Source organism: Perna viridis, chromosome 3 (genome assembly GCF_037379345.1).
Source record: "Perna viridis isolate PV_CMFRI_1.1 ecotype Kerala chromosome 3, ASM3737934v1, whole genome shotgun sequence".
Taxonomy (NCBI): Eukaryota; Metazoa; Mollusca; class Bivalvia; order Mytilida; family Mytilidae; genus Perna; species Perna viridis.
The window spans coordinates 60,716,658-60,738,652 of record NC_142447.1 but is presented as its reverse complement, the minus strand read 5'-3'; the positions used below and the strand labels follow the sequence as shown (position 1 = coordinate 60,738,652).

The window sequence follows — 21,995 nt, the reverse complement described above, 5'->3', positions numbered from 1 at the left end:
AAAACTTTTTGGTTTAGCCAAATTCTGACAAAATGTTCAGCATGAATTGATCTATCTGTGGCAAATCTGTTAACCCACGTATGTGTTATTGCCCTTTTCGACTTCTTTTGCTATTTTAAAGTGTATTAAATAATTTTCTCCTCACAACCTACAGCACAGAATTAAATGAAAATTGATATGATTGTTCCTTTGGTATGAGGGTTGGGAATTTTTATCCAAGAAAATACATGATCGCTTTTACAAAAAAAAAGAATGGTACTTATTGCACAAGGTGAGCAATTAGGCTCTTTATAGCCTCTAGTTATCTAACAAATGAATAGATAAATATATTTGAATATTTGAATTCTGAAAAAATATATGACTGGTCTGAAGAACAATAACTCACTGACAGGGATGTAACAACCTAATACCTATATAGAATGGGCATGTACAGTTTTATTTTGTAAAGTTTGCAACAATTATTTCCAATGATTATATAGACCTCACCATGGCAAAGGACAAAAGTATGGCCAATTATCTTACTGATAAACAACCAAATGTTACATTGGAGAAACAGAAACCACCAAGCTGACTACAGATACAATTTCAACTTAGTGATATGTTTCTATATAAAACTATATTTCTGTTTAAAGACTTTGGTTAAATAAGTATATTTACAGGTTTAAACATTCAGTTTTGATTGGTTAAATGAGTGTATTTACAGGTTTAACTATTCACCGTTTTGATTGGTTAAATGAGTATATTTACAGGTTTAAACATTCACAGTTTTGATTGGTTAAATGAGTATATTTACAGGTTTAAACATTTACAGTTTTGATATGAGAAATGATTGTATGATGTTTGTCACTTTTCTTTTTCACCTTGAAAATAGAAAATAAGTACACTGTGAAAAATACTACAATATAACTGTGTACTCACTGATTACATTGACTCACTGCTTGCATTGACTCCTTGTTTATAATAACTCACTGATTCATATAAAACCATGATGTATCTAGACGGCAGAACTGTTACACTTTGTCTGTAGCAATCAATCATACTTAGTTGTCCTGAGTTTTGGTACCAAATTTAATTCTTTTCATAGAGTGTTCAGTAGGTACATTTGTAGATGTTATAAGGCATCTTTATATTAGCTATTTACAATGATTTTTCCAGTGATAAACTGTTCAGATTGTTACAGTACCTTCTATCTGATTCAACTTAGTAAAATGTTCACACTTGATTTAGTGTTAAAGCTCATCAACTGGAGAAATTGGTATTACATGTGTGATTGATATTACATGTATGATTTCATTGATAATCTGTGCTATGTATAACTAGGCTTATAAAATTCTGATTGTCTGTAACAGCTTATAAATGTTACAGAACACAGCTGAGAATAACTGGTGCTTGAGTATATTTATAAAACTGAATTTTATTTTCTAAACTGTTTTAGTATTGCATGGCACATTTCTATGTAAGTGATATGGTGAATGGTTTGGATTTAAATAAAGCTTGTCATACTCACAAAATTTGCTGTGGTTCACTTTAATTTTCAATATCATTATTTGTAAATTTTAAAACATTTTGTTTTTGTTTTGAATGCTGATCCATGAAAGTTAACTGTGTCTCCTAGTAACCATATGTACAATGAAGTAATGATAACTGTGTCTCCTAGTAACAGTATGTACAATGAAGTAATGATAACTGTGTCTCCTAGTAACTATATGTACAATGAAGTAATGATAACTGTCTCCTAGTAACCATATGTGCAATGAAGTAATGATAACTGTCTCCTAGTAACCATATGCACAATTAATATATGATAACTGTGTCTCCTAGTAACCATATGTACAATGAAGTAATGATAACTGTGTCTCCTAGTAACCGTATGTGCAATGAAGTAATGATAACTATGTCTCCTAGTAACCGTATGTACAATGAAGTAATGATAACTGTGTCTCCTAGTAACCGTATTTACAATGAAGTAATGATAACTGTCTCCTAGTAACCATATGTACAATGAAGTAATGATAACTGTGTCTCCTAGTAACCGTATGTGCAATGAAGTAATGATAACTGTGTCTCCTAGTAACCGTATGTACAATGAAGTAATGATAACTGTGTCTCCTAGTAACCATATTTACAATGAAGTAATGATAACTGTGTCTCCTAGTAACCATATGTACAATGAAGTAATGATAACTGTGTCTCCTAGTAACCATATGTACAATGAAGTAATGATAACTGTGTCTCCTAGTAACCATATGTACAATGAAGTAATGATAACTGTCTCCTAGTAACCGTATGTGCAATGAAGTAATGATAACTGTGTCTCCTAGTAACCATATGTACAATGAAGTAATGATAACTGTCTCCTAGTAACCATATGTACAATGAAGTAATGATAACTGTGTCTCCTAGTAACCATATGTGCAATGAAGTAATGATAACTGTGTCTCCTAGTAACCGTATTTACAATGAAGTAATGATAACTGTCTCCTAGTAACCATATGTACAATGAAGTAATGATAACTGTGTCTCCTAGTAACCGTATGTGCAATGAAGTAATGATAACTGTGTCTCCTAGTAACCGTATTTACAATGAAGTAATGATAACTGTCTCCTAGTAACCATATGTACAATGAAGTAATGATAACTGTATCTCCTAGTAACCATATGTACAATGAAGTAATGATAACTGTCTCCTAGTAACCGTATGTGCAATGAAGTAATGATAACTGTGTCTCCTAGTAACCATATGTACAATGAAGTAATGATAACTGTGTCTCTTAGTAACCATATGTGCAATGAAGTAATGATAACTGTCTCCTAGTAACTGTATTTACAATGAAGTAATGATAACTGTGTCTCCTAGTAACCGTATGTACAATGAAGTAATGATAACTGTGTCTCTTAGTAACCGTATGTACAATGAAGTAATGATAACTGTCTCCTAGTAACCATATTTGCTAGTTGGCTGTATAAAAAATGTGTCTTTTGTCTGCCGGGTTGATTACTCTAGGTCTGTAACTTAGTACACAATGTATGGTAGTACGGGAAAGCTCATCTATGTGTTGTTATGTAAGATAGAGGATCAAATGAGCGACACGTCATAACAAATCAATATTACACAAATGTTTCAGAAGGTGACGACTCTATTGACTACACTACTCCATCAGATCAAATTGATACAGGGAAGATAATGTAAACTTATAGAAGGGTCTGAAAAATTCCCAACGATGTTAGAACTGTTGTTTGCAAAGAAAATTTTTTGTTGTTCCCTTTGCGGGACTCAAACTCGTACTGCTGTGACATCTACGGCAACACCGCTTGCACGAAGTCCAACAATGAAGTAATGATAAAGGATGCTTAGTTACAATAATTCTGTTATCTTTCCCCCAATTTTTTAACCTATTTATCTTAGTTATAACTGTCCTAGTTTTAGTCGGCTCCTTATTTTGAGGTAGTTATTACCTGAATCTTAGTTGTATACATCAGGCACTAGTATCATCAGATTCTAATGCTGTTTGTTTTTGTAGAAATATTTTTTTGAATATAAATGTAAAAGTTGTGCTGTATGCTTAAATTAAGAAAATTCATGTTTATCAACACATGATATATTCATTATCAACTTGTCAGACTTTTGTTTGCAGGCTTAATTGCTTTATTTAAGCTTGCCTGGACTAAAGACTAATGCAGCTCATGTTATATCTTAGCATCTGTGTAGTTGACATGCTATTTAAGGTCAACTTTCATTTCCTTTTGATTGAACAAGTGGTATATTATGGTTATTGAAGCTTTTGATTGGCAGATATTCAAAAATTAACAACTCATCTGAAATTACAGGGACTTTTGAAACTTTATGGAGATCTACTTTTTGTGCAGCTCAGGTGGCTCAATGAGCAACTGTGGCAACTTAAGTTTCCAAAGCAACACTATGTGCAAATATAGTTTGTCTTTATCTTTCCTAATACACTGCCAAAGATAACCTTGGCAAAGAACTTGTATGTTCAATTAAATTTTAGTTCTGCTTTATTGTTCGTTTTGGCTGAATGAGATTATGTAAGTTTTTAGTTGATGAATATTTTTTTTAAATCAGCTCCACTAAAACTTGAGGGCCAGTGCTTTGAAATTTTGTAGAGTTGTTAATTTGAAAACCCTCTTCTTACATTTCATTTTTATTGGGGCTCAGAAGGCTCAGCAAGTGGATGAGTTCCTAAAACATCTCTCTAATACTGAGCCAATCACTGGTAATCAAACTCGATAGATGGCCGCAGCCAAATGGAAGGGCTTTAACACATCTTCTTCCTATTAAGATTAAAACTTATTCATGGTGAAGGTTGCTTTGTCATATTATCATAGAAGTAACTCAACTTGTGTACAGTCTAGTACCCTGATGCTCCCTATAGAATGAACTCGTGTTCAGTCTAGTATCCTGATGCTCCCTATAGAATTAACTCTTGTTCAGTCTAGTACCCTGATGCTCCCTATAGAATTAACTTGTGTACAGTCTAGTACCCTGATGCTCCCTATAGAATGAACTCGTGTTCAGTCTAGTATCCTGATGCTCCCTATAGAATTAACTCTTGTACAGTCGAGTACCCTGATGCTCCCTATAGAAATAAATTGTGTACAGTCTAGTACCCTGATGCTCCCTATAGAATGAACTCGTGTTCAGTCTAGTATCCTGATGCTCCCTATAGAATTAACTCATGTACAGTCTAGTACACCGATGCTCCCTATAGAATTAACTTGTGTACAGTCTAGTACCCTGATGCTCCCTATAGAATGAACTCGTGTTCAGTCTAGTATCCTGATGCTCCCTATAGAATTAACTCTTGTACAGTCAAGTACCCTGATGCTCCCTATAGAAATAAATTGTGTACAGTCCAGTTCTCGGGTGCTCCCTGCCTCCTCTTGTTTCTTATCCTTTTTATACATGTACCGGTAGTTATAAGTTCAGATGAATCATGTTGAAGTATGAACATCCTTTAAATCTTTATTGGCCTGATTTTATCTCATTGCATATTACTGCTTACAAAAATGGAGAATTGTATGTAATTAATAATAACAAGAAATATTTGAGAAAATTTACTACATATGTTTCTTTATGTCCCATGACCACTGCTTCACTTTAATCTTATTTATTTATCTTTTTTTTTATTTGTTTAAAACCTGAATGTATTTTTTTACATAGTCTTTATCATTTGCATGATATGAGGTAAGCAGGTTAGCTTGCTTGCAGATTTTTTTTTTCACAGTAATATCCTTAGCATCTTCATTTCTACAAGCACAAATGTTTTACAATCGAGTATTGTGTATTTAAATGTTGCCAAAGTTTAATAAGTAAATGTAAGCTGTGATCAGAATATTATCAATAAACATATTAATATTGAGTAACAGCCATTCTATATTATACATACTTTATTACCTCTGTAAAGGAACACCATTTATTTTACTATATTTTGAAGGTTTAACTAAATCGGCAGGTTAACAATTTAAATGTCTATTGACTGTGTGTATTATGCTCTGATTAAATACCCCTGTGAATATGCAGTGTATTGGCTTAACTTACTGATATTGGATATCACCAATTGAACTCTTTATAATCATACTCAAGAAAATGACAATACAAGTTATTGTCACAAACTTTTACTATTTAATTCATGTGGTATTTAAACAGCCTTACATAGTATTCTTTGCACCTTTTACAAGTGTCTGTTATAATTATAATATATAGCCCTCCTCTCTTTAACATGGGTCAATAGATCTCAATTTACCATTATTGATTAGACACAGCATAGATCTTGATCGAACCAATGTTTTATTCTATGGAATTGGTATTTTTTACCTGTGACAACAGGAACGACATTGAACTGTTTATTTCCATATCTTAATGAATCCTGAACAGAATACACAAGGATATGTAATACATTATTGATTTATAATTGTAGGAAAGGAAGAAAGTAAGAATGAGGATATAACAGAAGAAGGGTAAGGTTTAATTACTCTGATGTACACATTTAAAAATTAATGGTTTCTTTGAGTATTGTATTGGAATTTCATCTCAGGGGAGATAATGCCTTTATGTGTTATATTGTCTTCCTTATGGTGATGTCATAAGGTTTTATCATTTTCAATCATTTGTTAAGATTGTCCCAAGTATGCAAGCCAATAAGCTAGCATGATAATTGTGATAAATAATACATTTTAAATGTTCAAGACAATATTGATTGATTTAGCTTTAAATATTGTTTTCTTAGAAAATGTAAATATTGTTTATTTATGTAAAGAAAAAAAGTTTCAGGTAACATGCCACTATATGAAATACAATGTTATTCCAAATGGAATATGCTCTGTATATGGAAATTGTACATTAATAATACTTTATATTGGTAAGTTATCTACCAGAACCCTGTATCAAGTCACTTTATAGTGTATAGACTACTTATACCACCTGTACTGACAAGTATATAGGCCACTTATACCACCTGTACTGACAAGTATATAGGCCACTTATACCACCTGTACTGATAGGTAGGACAACAACATAAGAATTTCTGGTACATTTATCATAGCTTATAAAATTATATCTTTTAATATGGAAAGGATTGTAATAACACAGTGAGTTATTATAATTGTTTTTTTTTTTTAATTATTTTTTTTATATATTGAAACTTTTTCTAAGTTCATGCTTTACAATTAAACAAAGTACATCACATACATGGTATAAAAAGGTATGTGTGTATGGAATAAATGACATTTTGTTTGTGGTAGTGACTCAACATGGTTCACATGGAAATAAGGTCACTTAGACATCTTTTTTGTGGTTTGTAATTTACCAACAAGGAATGACATCTTGAATTCTGTTTCAATAAGGAATGACACCATGTGTTCTGTTCCAATAAGGAATGACACTGTGTGTTCTGTTCCAATAAGGAATGACATTGTGTGTTCTACTCCAGTAAGGAATGACTTTGTGTGTTCTGTTCCAGTAAGGAATGACACCATATATTCTGTTCCAAGAAGAATTGACACTGTGTGTTCTGTTCCAATAAGGAATGACATTGTGTTCTACTCCAATAAGGAATGACATTGTGTGTTCTACTCCAATAAGGAATGACTTTGTGTGTTTTGTTCCAGTAAGGAATGACACCATATGTTCTGTTCCAATAAGAATTGACACTGTGTTATGTTCCAATAAGGAATGACATTGTGTGTTCTGTTCCAATAAGGAATGATATTGTGTGTTCTGTTCCAATAAGGAATGATATTGTGTGTTCTGTTCCAATAAGAATTGACACCATGTGTTCTGTTCCAATAAGAATTGACGCCATGTGTCTGTTCCAAAAATATTACTTAATATTACTTATCGTAAATGAAAAATTGAACATTTTCTATTGCTGGATAATTGATTTGAGGTACAGTCTGTGGTCATGTGTGGCAATGACAACAATTCTGATTTGTGCCGATGGTAAAAAATAATTGTTCCTCAAACAATTTTATATTTACTTCTACAAGTATTGTTTTCATTGACTGATAACTCATTCAGTTGTACCTAACAAACTGATCAAATAATTGTCTTGATCAGGAATTTAACATGAAGTGAAGATCAAAGACATTTTGAATAATTGACTGTTAATGTTAGGAATATAACTGAAGCACACTTCAAATTTTACTCTGTAAATTTTAATGTTGTATGTTTTTCTGTGTTTGATCCTGAAAAGTCTAATCTCTTATAACATCAGTGCCTTCAGGGATTTAATTTGTTGTTAATGATGGGATCATTACCAGTAGTGGTGATTAGGATCATTGTTCTTGTAACCAGTAGTGGTGATTAGGATCATTGTTCTTGTAACCAGTAGGTGGTGATTAGGATCATTGTTCTTGTAACCAGTAGTGGTGATTAGGATCATTGTTCTTGTAACCAGTAGGTAGTGATTAGGATCATTGTTCTTTTAACCAGTAGTGGTGATTAGGATCATTGTTTTTGTAACCAGTAGGTGGTGATTAGGATCATTGTTCTTGTAACCAGTAGGTAGTGATTAGGATCATTGTTCTTGTAACCAGTAGGTGGTGATTAGGATCATTGTTCTTGTAACCAGTAGGTAGTGATTAGGATCATTGTTCTTTTAACCAGTAGTGGTGATTAGGATCATTGTTTTTGTAACCAGTAGGTAGTGATTAGGATCATTGTTCTTGTAACCAGTAGGTGGTGATTAGGATCATTGTTCTTGTAACCAGTAGGTAGTGATTAGGATCATTGTTCTTGTAACCAGTAGGTAGTGATTAGGATCATTGTTCTTGTAACCAGTAGGTGGTGATTAGGATCATTGTTCTTGTAACCAGTAGGTAGTGATTAGGATCATTGTTCTTGTAACCAGTAGTGGTGATTAGGATCATTGTTCTTGTAACCAGTAGGTAGTGATTAGGATCATTGTTCTTTCAACCAGTAGTGGTGATTAGGATCATTGTTTTTGTAACCAGTAGGTAGTGATTAGGATCATTGTTCTTGTAACCAGTAGGTGGTGATTAGGATCATTGTTCTTGTAACCAGTAGGTAGTGATTAGGATCATTGTTCTTTTAACCAGTAGTGGTGATTAGGATCATTGTTCTTGTAACCAGTAGTGGTGATTAGGATCATTGTTTTTGTAACCAGTAGGTGGTGATTAGGATCATTGTTCTTGTAACCAGTAATGGTGATTAGGATCATTGTTTTTGTAACCAGTAGGTGGTGTTTAGAGTGTTAGTTGTGAACATTGTCAGTATAATATTGGTAGAAAAAGGTCAGATTATTATTAAGTAAGAAATTAAGTTATGTCCAATTAAAATCCCATTAATATAATTTCAGTCATGAATCCTCATTAATGTCATCTGTACCCACAAAAAGTACAACCCGTGTTCCAAAGCACCCAGCTGTGAGGGTGTTGGAGGGGGAGGTGGAGAAATCCGAGAAGGTAAGACTCAGCATGGTTTATAATGAACATACAGTGAGAATTCTCCATCATTTATTGCCTTTTTTTTGTTCGTTTGTTTGTTTTGTTTTTTTGTTTTGGTGTCAGACTCCATTTTAAATCTTAAAATCCTGTAACAGGTGAAGAAACTAAAGCTGTATTAAACATTAAACATTTTATTTGTCTGATTTCAGTTAACTTTCTTCATTTTGTTGTATCACCATCATTTTAATTCCATTCATATTTTCACCAAATTAACATATGCTATGTTGTGGTTTTTGGTTGCTAAAGTAATTATTATTTTATGGGAAACAGCTCAGTTGATTTGCTGTTTATATGTAAGAAATGTGTTTTTCTCTAGTTATTTTTTTTATATGAGCCTTTGTGAATTTTCTTTTTGCTTCAAAACACACGTAATCATCATTTTAATGAGTGTGAAAACGTTACTAGGAGGAAGGGTAAACTTGATGGATTCTCATCTTTTGTTCATTTGGCTATGTTAGCTTCTAGTGATTTTCTTTTTGCTTTTAGTTGGGATTTGGGCTTTGGTTGCCTGCTTATTTTTTATGAGTTTGATATTTAGCAGTGTGATTATAATGCTTTGTGTTATATTTAGTTGATGTTTTTAGTTGAATTCCATTTTCTCAATGTGTAGTTTAATTTTTTTGAGAATAAATATGGCTGTTGTCAATAATTTAGTCTGTTTTATTTTCATTTAAAGACAGAACTTAAATACTTTTAATTAGATTAAGAATATTTTGGTACATATCTAAAATCTGAATGAATAATGAAATATCTGTCCAAGTGAAGAGATTTTCTATTATAGTATAATGTCTGTCATCATTGTCATTGTTTTATTCATCAGTTGAAGTTTTGACAATAACTTGAGTAAAAGTGTACAGATCTCAATGAAACAGAATTACAAATTGCCATATCACTAAGGGAAGGCTTGGGTTGATTTTTGGCATAGTGAATTGAAATGTATATGAACTAAAAGAGGACTAGAAACAAACATTTCATTGATGTCTAGAAAACTGTATGGAAATTGTTGTACAAGGTGCCACACCACAAAATAGAGGCTGGGACTGTATTTAGGTGGTAGCACAAGGTGACAACCACCTACAGGAAGGCTGGGATTGATTTTGGAGGTACCACAAGGTGACAACCACCTACAGGAAGGCTGGGATTGATTTTGGAGGTACCACAAGGTGACAACCACCTACAGGAAGGCTGGGATTGATTTTGGAGGTTGTTACTTGAAATGTTTAGAAATATGGGGCTAATAAAGGGCCACTTAGATTCATACTGTGTGAAATGGTTAATCACAATCCAAAATTCATATCATACCTCTATCAAATTTGAATAGTGGATCTATTCTTGCCGGAACTCTCTGTTGTCACATCAAGCTGTGCCATGTGAAGCATTTTATAAGATATCCTATAAGTTTCCAAATAAGGAAGGTTATTGACAACACAAGTTTTTTGTGTCCATTTATGGTTCAGGTGCTAGTTGTTTTTTTTTATATTAGCATCATCATGGTGAAGAAGTTGAAGATCTCCAGTATTACGATGCTTATGAATATCCTCCATCTCATGCTGAATCCTCCAGGGTGAAAAAGGTACCACTCATCTGTAGTGGCTCATCGTAGCATGGATGTGGGACAACAAATGTAAAAACTGTCTATAATCTAAGCTTGCTGCAACACGTAGTTCTGATTCAACTACTATTTATTTTTATTATTTATCAAAAATTTGCTTGAACTGTCTGTTTTAAATTCATTTGGTGTATTTTTTTTCTTTTATTCCCAGTATTTGGATGTGGACCTACTTTATTTATATATACATTTTTTTTTTTTAAATTGATAAGTAATTCTACTAAAAATCTACAATCATACATTTGAATTGTATTTATATATATACCACTACTTGTATACTACTTGTTTTTCTTAAATTTTGACTAAGGCTGTCTTCTTTTCTTTCTTTATGTGTTGTCTATACAGGTTTATTTTTGTTTTAAATAATTCAGTAAATATTCATTTCAGTTAAGCTACTAAGATTACAGTTAAAATGGAAATGAGGATAATTATTTTTGTCTTATAGAAACAGCTTGTTTACTGATAACTGTTTTTTTTTCATAGTTAAGAGATATTTTAGATGCAACATTTGCTAGATACATGTAGCAAGCAGTTATTGACATTTAATCATTTTTATATTTTACAGTTGTCTCCCTTTAGCTAACTGCATGCTCTTACTATCTTTGTATGACTCAAAACTTGTTTCTAATCTAATCTCATAGTTTTGCATGGCAGATTATATTCAGTATATATTAGATGAGCATGATGTTGGTAATGGCTTTCAGCTTCTACTTCTGCCAAAGTTTTAAAATTGTATTTTTTTAGTAAAAAAGTTTTGCATGAATTTGAAACCTATATATTTTTTGCAGTGTAGTTGGATTGAGAGATGCATTTGTTGGTGATTTTACCAGTTTTATCACACTATAACACATACTTTACTGCTTCCTAGTAATTTGATTGTCAACTTTTCCCATTGTATGGAGGATTTTGTGGCAAATATTTATTTTCTATCACAAAAATATGAAACCAAAAACTCCACCAAACCTGAAATATGGAGAATCATTTCTTGTTGTTTTTGTTTTTAAATAAGTGAAATAATGTTCTATATAATACACATGACTGACCTCAATAGTGAGCCCTATGGCTGTGGTACATAATCTATCCATCTACATAATTATATAGAGAGATATTGATTACCTGATGTAACAGGTGTAGGGCAGTATAGAAATCCCTGTTTTATATGGTCGAAACAGAAAGTAACAAAGTGAGTAATGTTAGGATGGGAAACTTCTTGTTTTATGTAAGTTAGGTAAGTCTGGTCATGGCAAATGATGATACACTTTTAATATGACAGCTTTAAAGAGCTACAATGTATACTAACAGACAGTTGGGATGGGATCTGGGAAAGGTATAACAACTTTTGAGACAGGAAGATGAGATGAAGTCAGTATTATGGCAATTTTAGAGAGGTAAGAAGAGGATGATTTTGGGATGTGCTAGAGGTTGTAACACATTATCCTACAGAACTGTGGTATACCTTACTGAATACATTTACCCATGCAAAGCAGGACAACAGTATCTTGTGTGTGATATTTCACAGATACAGAGGGACATATCCCAAGGAGGGGGATATACTAGGGGGATTAATCTTATTGTGGGGGGTCATCATTTTAACCAATTGTTGTATAGGAGACGGAGGAAGTAAGATAGAGACCAAAATAATACATGCTGATTCTTTGATAGAAATTTCAAATTTTTTATGAAGTATAAAATTATAATAATATATGTTGAGATATGGGACCCTTAATACATGAAATCATCCAACTTGTATTTTGGATAGGTTTAACTAAAGTGAATAGTCATTTATATATTTAAACCTCACTAAAAACTTATCCATAAGCTTAATTAAGTCATACAATCAATTTTAACATAGGAAGTTACTGTAGAAAAATCACTTAAACAGAATTTCAGTGTTTGATTGAGAAGGTAGGCTTTTTGATACCACACCATGATGATATATTGTGTTTGTCCTTAGATTTTCTGTTTGATATCCCTGAAACCTTGGTGTCTAGATTCTCAATAATGAACATCTGGATAATTGTCAATAATTTACTAAAGGACTATTTTATGTTTGAAATATGAGCTTCCTTAAATGTTGTTATTGGATTACCAATTCCTAAATAAGGCATTGTCTGTTGATAACTTTATACTGTTTGTTAATTTTAGAATGGAATGAGAGACAGAATGGATAACACAGACTCTATTGTACAGCTTGTCCAGGTATGTCATCATATTTTAATATAGATATTGTTCAGTCAAAGTCAGACTTTTGGTAATATTGTTATACAAGTTGCTGTCTCACATGGTATATATCAAAACTACAGTTTTACTGTGAAGTAATATGGATATCTGCCTATTAACAAAAATGACAAGACTTTGAAGAGGAAACATTAATTTTAGTTTTAACGATTAAAGTTTTTTGTTGTATTTTATAACTACAAATGTGATAATTTAATTAATACTATCTCTAATGAAGATAAGTTTGATGTTGTTATATTTTCCTGAAGGATGGTGCCAATAGTCAGGTAATGTACACCGACCCTGCTGCACATGGTTGTGGTATCCCATGATCTCCAAGAACTTGTTCCTTCCCTTCAGTCACTCAGTCATAGTTTGTAGAATAATCCTCTGCACAGAGCTCGTACAAACTTTTAATATGTTTTATATACAATGACATTTGTACCTGCAAATGATAAATATTAAACTCCTGTAAAGGTAGATAATTATAAGTACTAAGTTCAAACCTGGTCCATCAAGCATGTCACAGTCATGGCCAAAGTTTGTGTATATATAATAAATTTGATAGAATGAATTCATCTGCATTTTTCTGAAATTTTTTAGCACTGAACTGATTCTACAAGCTATGATTTTTTCGTGACAATAAGATTTGGGCTGCAGTTGAACTTGGGTGTTACAAAGTACATAACAGGTCTAATTATAATTTTATGTCAAAAGGATAGATTCTCTAATTCCTGGTGTTGTTTTCCTCTGTTTAATGCTTTTTTGTAACTTCTTTGAAGAGAATATGAAGAGAACTGTGCTTTCATTTTAGTAAAAGCCTGTAGAATGGTGCTGTGTCAGTGTACATGTTACTTATATGTTTTTGCTTGAAATCAGTTCTATTCAACAAAACGAATTGACAAAATGGTTAAAGCTGTATATTATTAATTGTTGAATAATTCAAATATTACCATAATGAGAAACCATGCTCCATGATTGTACCAATATAACATTCATTTACACCAATATTACATGTGTGCAACTACATAAAAAAAAGTATGTAACAGTTGCTGTATAAAGGAGGCAATACATTTTTTGCTAATCCAAAACTTCTCTCCTTCTTTACTGGGTTCGGTAGAATTTTAACCATGGGGGGGGGGGGCTTAGTATGATATTTCAAGCAGTGAGGGTTTTTAACCAGTAGAACCTTTGGGGGTTAGTATGATACTTCAAGCAGTGAGGGTTTGGAACCAGTAGAATTTTAACCTTTGGGGGTTAAGATGATACTTCAAGCAGTGAGGGTTTGGAACCAGTAGAATTTTAACCTTGGGGTGTTAGTATGATACTTCAAGCAGTGTGGGTTTGGAACCAGTAGAATTTTAACCTTGGGGGGAGGGGGGGGGGGGTTAGTGTGATACTTCAAGCAGTGTGGGTTTGGAACCAGTAGAATTTTAACTTTGGGGGGTTAGTATGATACTTCAAGCAGTGAGGGTTTGGAACCAGTAGAATTTTAACCTTTAGGGGTTAAGATGATACTTCAAGCAGTGAGGGTTTGGAACCAGTAGAATTTTACCCTTGGGGTGTTAGTATGATACTTCAAGCAGTGTGGGTTTGGAACCAGTAGAATTTTAACCTTGGGGGGTTAGTGTGATACTTCAAGCAGTGAGGATTTGGAACCAGTAGAACCATGTGGGTTAGTATGATACTTCGAGCAGTGAGGGTTTGGAACCAGTAGAACCTTGGGAGTTAGTATGATACTTCAAGCAGTGAGGGTTTGGAACCAGTAGAATTTAAACCTTTGAGGGTTAATATGATACTTCAAGCAGTGAGGGTTTGGAACCATTAGAATTTTAACCTTTGGTGGTTAAGATGATACTTCAAGCAGTGTGGGTTTGGAACCAGTAGAATTTTAACCGTGGGGTGTTAGTATGATACTTCAAGCAGTGTGGGTTTGGAACCAGTAGAATTGTAACCTTGGGGGGTTAGTGTGATACTTCAAGCAGTGAGGATTTGGAACCAGTAGAACCATGTGGGTTAGTATGATACTACAAGCAGTGAGGATTTGGAACCAGTAGAACCTTGGGGGTTTGTATGATACTTCAAGCAGTGAGGGTTTGGAACCAGTAGAATTTTAACCTTTGAGGGTTAGTATGATACTTCAAGCAGTGATGGTTTGGAACCAGTAGAATTTTAACCTTTTGGGGTTAGTATGATACTTCAAGCAGTGAGGCTTTGTAACCAGTAGAATTTTAACCTTTGGGGGTTAGTATGATACTTCGAGCAGTGAGGCTTTGTGACCAGTAGAATTTTAAGATTTGGGGTTAGTATGATACTTCAAGCAGTGAGGGTTTGGAACCAGTAGAATTTTACCCTTGGGGTGTTAGTATGATACTTCAAGCAGTGTGGTTTTGGAACCAGTAGAATTTTAACCTTGGGGGGTTAGTGTGATACTTCAAGCAGTGAGGGTTTGGAACCAGTAGAACCTTGTGGATTAGTATGATACTTCGAGCAGTGAGGCTTTGTCCCCAGTAGAATTTTAACATTTGGGGTTAGTATGATACTTCAAGCAGTGAGGGTTTGGAACCAGTAGAACCTTGGGAGTTAGTATGATACTTCGAGCAGTGAGGCTTTGTAACCAGTAGAATTTTAACATTTGGGGTTAGTATGATACTTCAAGCATTGAGGGCTTGGGACCAGTAGAACCTTGGAGGGTTACTGTGATACTTCAAGCAACTTTTATAGGTTCTGTCTTACCATTAATACACATGTCGATGGTATATATATATATACATATATATATATATATATATATATACAAACGTCCCAGAATGTGACAACTCTATTTGCTACACTGCTCCATTGGATCAAATTGATACAGGGAAGATATGATCCGGCCAGCGAAAGCTATATTTTTATATAGCCTAGCTGGCAGAGTGGTCTAGGGTGCTGGACTTTGTGCAGGCAGTGTTGCCATAGATGTCACAGCAGTACGAGTTCGAGTCCCGCAGAGGGAACGACCAAAATTTGCATAACAAATTTGACAGTACTAACATCGTTTGGAATTTTTCAGGCCTTTCTATACGTTTACATATCTTCCCTGTATCAATTTGATCCGATGGAGCAGTGTAGCGAATAGAGTTGTCACATTTTGAGACGTTGTATAATATTGATTTGTTGTGACATGCATCATTAATTTGATCCTCTATCCTACACAATAACATCTAAATGAACTGTCCCGTACTACCATACATCGTGTACTAAGTTACAGCCCTAGATTAATCCTACGAGGAGGAATGACCCGGCCAGCAAAAGCTATATTTTTATGTAGCCTAGCTGGTCGAGTGGTCTAGGGTGCTGGACTTTGTGCAGGCAGTGTTGCCATAGATGTCACAGCGGTACGAGTTCGAGTCCCGCGGAGGGAACGACCAAAAATTTGCATCGCAAATTTGACAGTTCTAACATCGTTGAGAATTTTTCAGGCCTTTCTATACGTTTACATATCTTCCCTTTATCAATTGATCTGATGGAGCAGTGTAGCGAATAGAGTCGTCACATTCTGAGACATTGTATATATATACACACACTTATCTTATATTATTCTTATATTTGCCTCAGTTCTTAGAACTAATTTCAGTTATAAGCACTCCATTTGTACATGATTTTATGTAGAAAACACTGCTTCATATTAATGAAAAACAAGTGAAAGTTTGGGAACAAAATGATAATAAGGCCTGTATGTACTTTGTGTTGCTGGTTCTGATTACAACCACTGAAAACTTATTTCTTCTTTCTCAGATCAGGAATAAAATAGAAAATTAACTGTCTTCAAAATTCATAATTTAGTTATGATTTGTTTTATGCTATAGATTATGAAACAGTATTATTTAGAATATCTTTTCGTACTAGTTTTAAATATTGTAACAAGATTGGTTAGAATGTTTATATCAATAGTGCTACTGGGCAATGCAACTTACGATAAATATGTCTCATAGTAAGTAGCACAGATTGGCCATAGCAGCTAAAATTGGGTATTTAGGTGTTACCTTTTAAATTAGAAGAGAGGAAGAAAATCTCAAATTACACTCTAAATTCATCCTAAAAGCTGTTCCAATATTTCTATTTAGTTAAAATTATAAAGTAATTTGGAGGAGTTATTGCCAGTTGCGAAAAAGTGGTGAAAAACTAGTAAATATTACTGAAAATCTTCAACAGTAAATAACACAGTATTATAAAGACTACAATTTTTTTCTACAGAACTTAGGTTGTACATGTACATTAACTGAAAAATAACAAGTATGATAGAGCAAAACTGATCATATCTTGTATTATGACTCCTTAGTGTAAACATATTTTATTTAGAAATTCAAACAGTAGTATAATAACATAAATACAATGTAAGCAAAGGATTCAGAAACAAGCTTGACGCTTTTGTAAATCTGTTTCCTATGACTCCTTGTAGGAGGTATTGCTCATTTAAAGTAAATTAACAATTTTCACTTTTTGGCATATAACTTATGATTCTTTATTGAGATAAATGGTAGAATGTGAATGATTCTATATAGAGATACATGGTAGAATGTGCAGAACAATTTATTATTAAAGCTACAGTTGTTTCATTTTGACCCATAATGGCTTTCTCAATTTTTTATTGATAAATATAAATGTACATTTCACGGGTTAGTGATTCAGGATCCTTGGAGCCTCTTGCTTATTTATTTTTCCCTGATGAGAATTACTGGTTTAAGTTTGATTTGTAAAGAAAATAATTTCATGTTCCTAATGTGAATATACAGGTAAATTGTTGAACATCTCTTGTTGAAATCATCTCAGCCTTGGTTAATAGATTTCTTTGATGAAGTTTGTACTGTCTATCCACTGAAGTACTTTCTATCTCCACATAAGTCTATCAGTCACACTGCATGATCAAACACTGAGAAGTAAAGTACATAGATAGCATGGAGACTAACAACACAGCATGTAATGGGTACAAAATACTTTGATTGATATTTTGTTGCACATGGAGAAGTTTGGAAACACATGCAATAAAGTATAAAAGTCACATTGAACTAACATTTAAACTGACTTTGTATTGTTTCATTTTAAATTATCTGTATGTATATGTTCTTTGGTGGGTAAAACTAGTGTATTATGTTCTAATCATGATATGACTGCTGTAACTAATAATGCTGCTGTGACCGGTTTGTCCTGATTGGAGCTGATTTGTTTAATTATTTTCAGCATGGAATGAAAGCATTACTTTTTTTTGAGAAATATTACTTGTTGAAAGATTTTTTTAGAAAGAATTTGATAGGTTTAGTTTTGTAGAGGATCAATGTATTGGTTTTATAAATAGTGAATTACTAATTTTACCATTTGCACTTCATTTTTGTCTCCCATGTGTATTTTGAGTAGTCTTGATATGAAATTATACCTTAATCTATGGCTGGTTTTATTTGTTTCGTCAGGTGCTGAAATATTCCCAGTCAGATTGGAATAAGATGAAACAGGACTTGGAGCTAGATTTCCAGACCAGACTGCTTAACAAAGAGAGAGAGTGGGGTAAAAAGTTAGCAGACAAGGAGAAATCTATAGCTCATATGAGAGAGGAAAATAAACTGTTACACCAGTCCAACAATGATATGAAGTATGTATCTATAGACCATAAAATATCTGATCAGTAATTAGATTCATTTCTAACCTTCATTCCTGATTTAATTACCGGCAGTCTGTGCCAGTGCTCGATGATTGATCATTTAGAAGTAAGTTATCTGTCAGAACTACATATAAAATATAGTACTATAGGTAAATTTAAAGTAATGAACTGTTTCTTGGTAAGGGGAGGGGGCAATTCCTCTCAAACTACTGCACAGAATTTCAGGAAAACTTGGTATGAAGTTTGGATACAATATGTAGTTGTGCATTTTACCAGGAAATTTTGATCTGAAAACATCTTTCAAGTGAAACCCCTTCATTATACAGTCAAAGGTGGCCAAATTGTTTTTATTTATGTCTTCAATTAATGAAAATTTCCAATCTTAAACCAATCCTTCATTCCATGTGGAGGATATAGGTATGTGGGAATTCTAACTAATGAGGAAATTGAACCAACTTTTAGCTCTCATCTGTATTAGATTTGCACAAACTAAATTTTCTGAAAAGAATCCCTGTATTTAGGCAAAATTTGCATTAATATTTTATGAACAGTACATTGTATAGACAAGCATGTACTGTTCATAAGCTGAAGTTTAAAAAAAAAAGACTGGTTAACCACTTGTGAAGTTCATAACTAACAGATTGATACAGCCACATGTGATGTTTATAACTGACAGACTGATATGACCATGTGTAATGTTTATAACTGCCATATTGATATGACCACATGTGATGTTTATAACTGACAGATTGATATGACCACTTGTGATGTTTACAACTGATAAATTGTATTAGAAAAGGAACAGATATGATGCTGAAACAGGACAAATCCAACACCATATAACCTTAATTAAAATAGTACATTCTTTCATTGCCTTTTGTGATGTCTATATAATGTATAACTGACAGATTGAAATGACCATTTGTTATGTCTGTAACTGACAGATTGATATGACCACTTGTAACGTTTATTACTGACAGATTGATATAACCACATGTGATTTCTATAACTGTCAGATTGACATGACCACTTGAGATGTATATAAATGACAGATTGGTATGATCACTTGTGATGCCTATAATTGATAAATTAATATGATCACTTATACAGGATGATAGTTACAGAATTTGAGAAGACTATAGCACAGTTACAAGGTGAGAGAACTGTTTACACATAATTTTTTACTTTCAGTATGTCAATTTTATTTTCCCCTGCATTGAAATTAATCAAGTTTTGACAACTTTTCCCTTTTTAGACATGATCAGTAAGATTTTCATAATAATGTCTGGCAAAACCCTGGCCAACAAACTCTTTAAGATTTTATAGTGGTTACATAAAGTATAGATATTACATCTGGCATTAATATGAAGAATGCCTAAGGTATGATTTATTTCATTGAAATGATTACCCGTAAATGCTAAAGTCATAATTTGATGCTAAATTATCAGAATATTTCAAATGAAAGTTTTTTGTTGCATCACAGGGCAAATTACTTATATGTGAACAGAAAATTAACTTGTAATGAAATAAAATTATGAAGAATTATATATTGATATGATGAAGCTAGTTAGACTGTACATTTTGTTTCCATTATAGAAAGTAGTAGTCCTAGTGATGTGTATTATGGTAAGAGTGTGTTAGCACAGCTCTTGGTGTTAGCATGGAGTTACTTTATCATTTGTTCCCTACACTAAACTGAATAATCCACCCCTACAAACAAGATAATCCAAATATGTGTGCATTCCACTGTACCTGTCTTTGGAGACAAGTATGATCCATTCTTTTATTACCTGTCCTGGGAGACAAGTAAGATCCATTCTCTTATTACCTGTCCTGGGAGACAAGTAAGATCCATTCTCTTATTACCTGTCTGGGAGACAAGTAAGATCCATTCTCTTATTACCTGTCCTGGGAGACAATTATGATCCATTCTCTTATTACCTGTCTGGGAGACAAGTAAGATCCATTCTCTTATTACCTGTCCTGGGAGACAAGTAAGATCCATTCTCTTATTACCTGTCCTGGGAGACAATTATGATCCATTCTATTATTATTAGTCATCAGACACAAGTACAGGAATGATCCATTATCTTATTTTTTTGCCCTTGGGACAAGTCTGGGTATGATCCATTATCTTATTACCTGTACTGCGACAAGTCTGGAAATGATCCACTAACTAATTATCTGTTCTGGGAACAAGTATGGAGATGATCCATTATCTCATTTACTGTCCTGGAGGAGTATTGGAATGATCTATTGACTCATTACCTGTCCTGGAAACAAGTACAAGAATGATCAAAAACCTTTTTGCCTGTCCTCGGGAAATGTTTGGGAATGAATGATCCATTACCCCATTTACTGTCTTGGGAACAAGTGTTGGAATGGTCTATTCACTTATTACCTGTCCTGGGGACAAATTAGTACAGGAATGATCCTTTAACTTTTTACCTGTCCTGGAAATAAGTCTTGAAATGATCCATTACCTTATTTACTCTCCTGGAGGAGAAGTATTGGAATGATCTATTGACTCATTATTAGCCCTAGGAATAAGTCTGGAAATTATCTATGATCTTTTTTCGTCTGTCCCGAGGGAGAAGTATGGGAATGTTCCCTTATCTTTTTATTGCATCTTCTTGGAGACAAGTATGGAAATGATCCATTAACTTATTGCCTGCCCACAGAGATAAGTATAGGAGTGATCTATGTCCCTTTTACTGATCCAAAAGAGCAAACATGATCACAACTGAAATAAGTAATTGAAGAATTTAAATGGCTACAAGTATTTGACAAGAAACCAAATTATGAGTGTCTGTATAAGTTCAGTAAAGAGAAGTTTCACATGTCTTTTTTTCTATATACACATATTGGATAGAAAAGCTTCAGCATCCCTATGTTAACTATCTGATCCCTCTTATTGGTTGCCTCCTGATTTCTGTCTTCAGTTCAGTACTGCTTTATGGGTAGTTTAGATTGTAATTTGTTCAAACAGAATGAAAGGATGCAGGCTTCTCCATATCAAACATTTATACAAACAAACAAAAGAAAAATAATTATATTATTTTGTGTTAATGAAAATGAGGGACTGACATGTAAAATAAAATAAATGAATTATTTATGAAGCTTCAGTCATGCTACTAATAATGGTTGAAATAGTAGGTTTATATGACCTGTCTGATTTATTGTTTTCTGATTTCTCTAATAATTATATTAAATTCATTAAAGATTTTCATCTGTAATAAAACCCATTGTTTAAATTTCAGCTGAAACAGAGAAGACAACGAATGAATCTCAAAGTAACATGGAGGATATAATAAAAGAGAGAGATCAGGTGGGAGTGTCCTTGTATTTGTTTTCAAAAACTATTTTGTCTTTGTTTGCAGAGTCACTCGAAATCATCTCTGAAATACTTAGAAATCTATGTATGTGATGTATTCTATCAGAGGTTTAATTGTGTTCAGTAACTGTTCATTTAATTTTCCCTGAAAGCAGAGCTAACAGGATTTCAATCTCAAAAAAGAAATTGCTGTAATCATTTTCCTATCCACTTAAACT

The 21,995-nt window shown here is 33.3% G+C and overlaps 1 protein-coding gene across 9 annotated transcripts in view; it reads left to right on the top strand.

Moving 5' to 3' along the window:
* The window catches only part of LOC148623198 (uncharacterized), a 44,694-nt gene that overhangs the window by 14,441 nt on the left and 8,258 nt on the right, over positions 1 to 21,995 (top strand). For 2 of the 9 annotated variants that reach the window (XM_088573820.1, XM_088573816.1), the window contains 9 exons: positions 5,937 to 5,976; positions 8,835 to 8,940; positions 10,466 to 10,555; positions 12,737 to 12,790; positions 13,078 to 13,095; positions 18,256 to 18,434; positions 19,554 to 19,597; positions 20,040 to 20,069; positions 21,704 to 21,771. In XM_088573820.1, coding sequence (XP_088429946.1) covers positions 5,937 to 5,976; positions 8,835 to 8,940; positions 10,466 to 10,555; positions 12,737 to 12,790; positions 13,078 to 13,095; positions 18,256 to 18,434; positions 19,554 to 19,597; positions 20,040 to 20,069; positions 21,704 to 21,771 — 629 coding nt within the window. The remainder of the gene's footprint in view (positions 1 to 5,936; positions 5,977 to 8,834; positions 8,941 to 10,465; positions 10,556 to 12,736; positions 12,791 to 13,077; positions 13,096 to 18,255; positions 18,435 to 19,553; positions 19,598 to 20,039; positions 20,070 to 21,703; positions 21,772 to 21,995) is intronic. The other 7 variants (XM_088573821.1, XM_088573817.1, XM_088573822.1 and 4 more) reach the window with 6 other exon arrangements.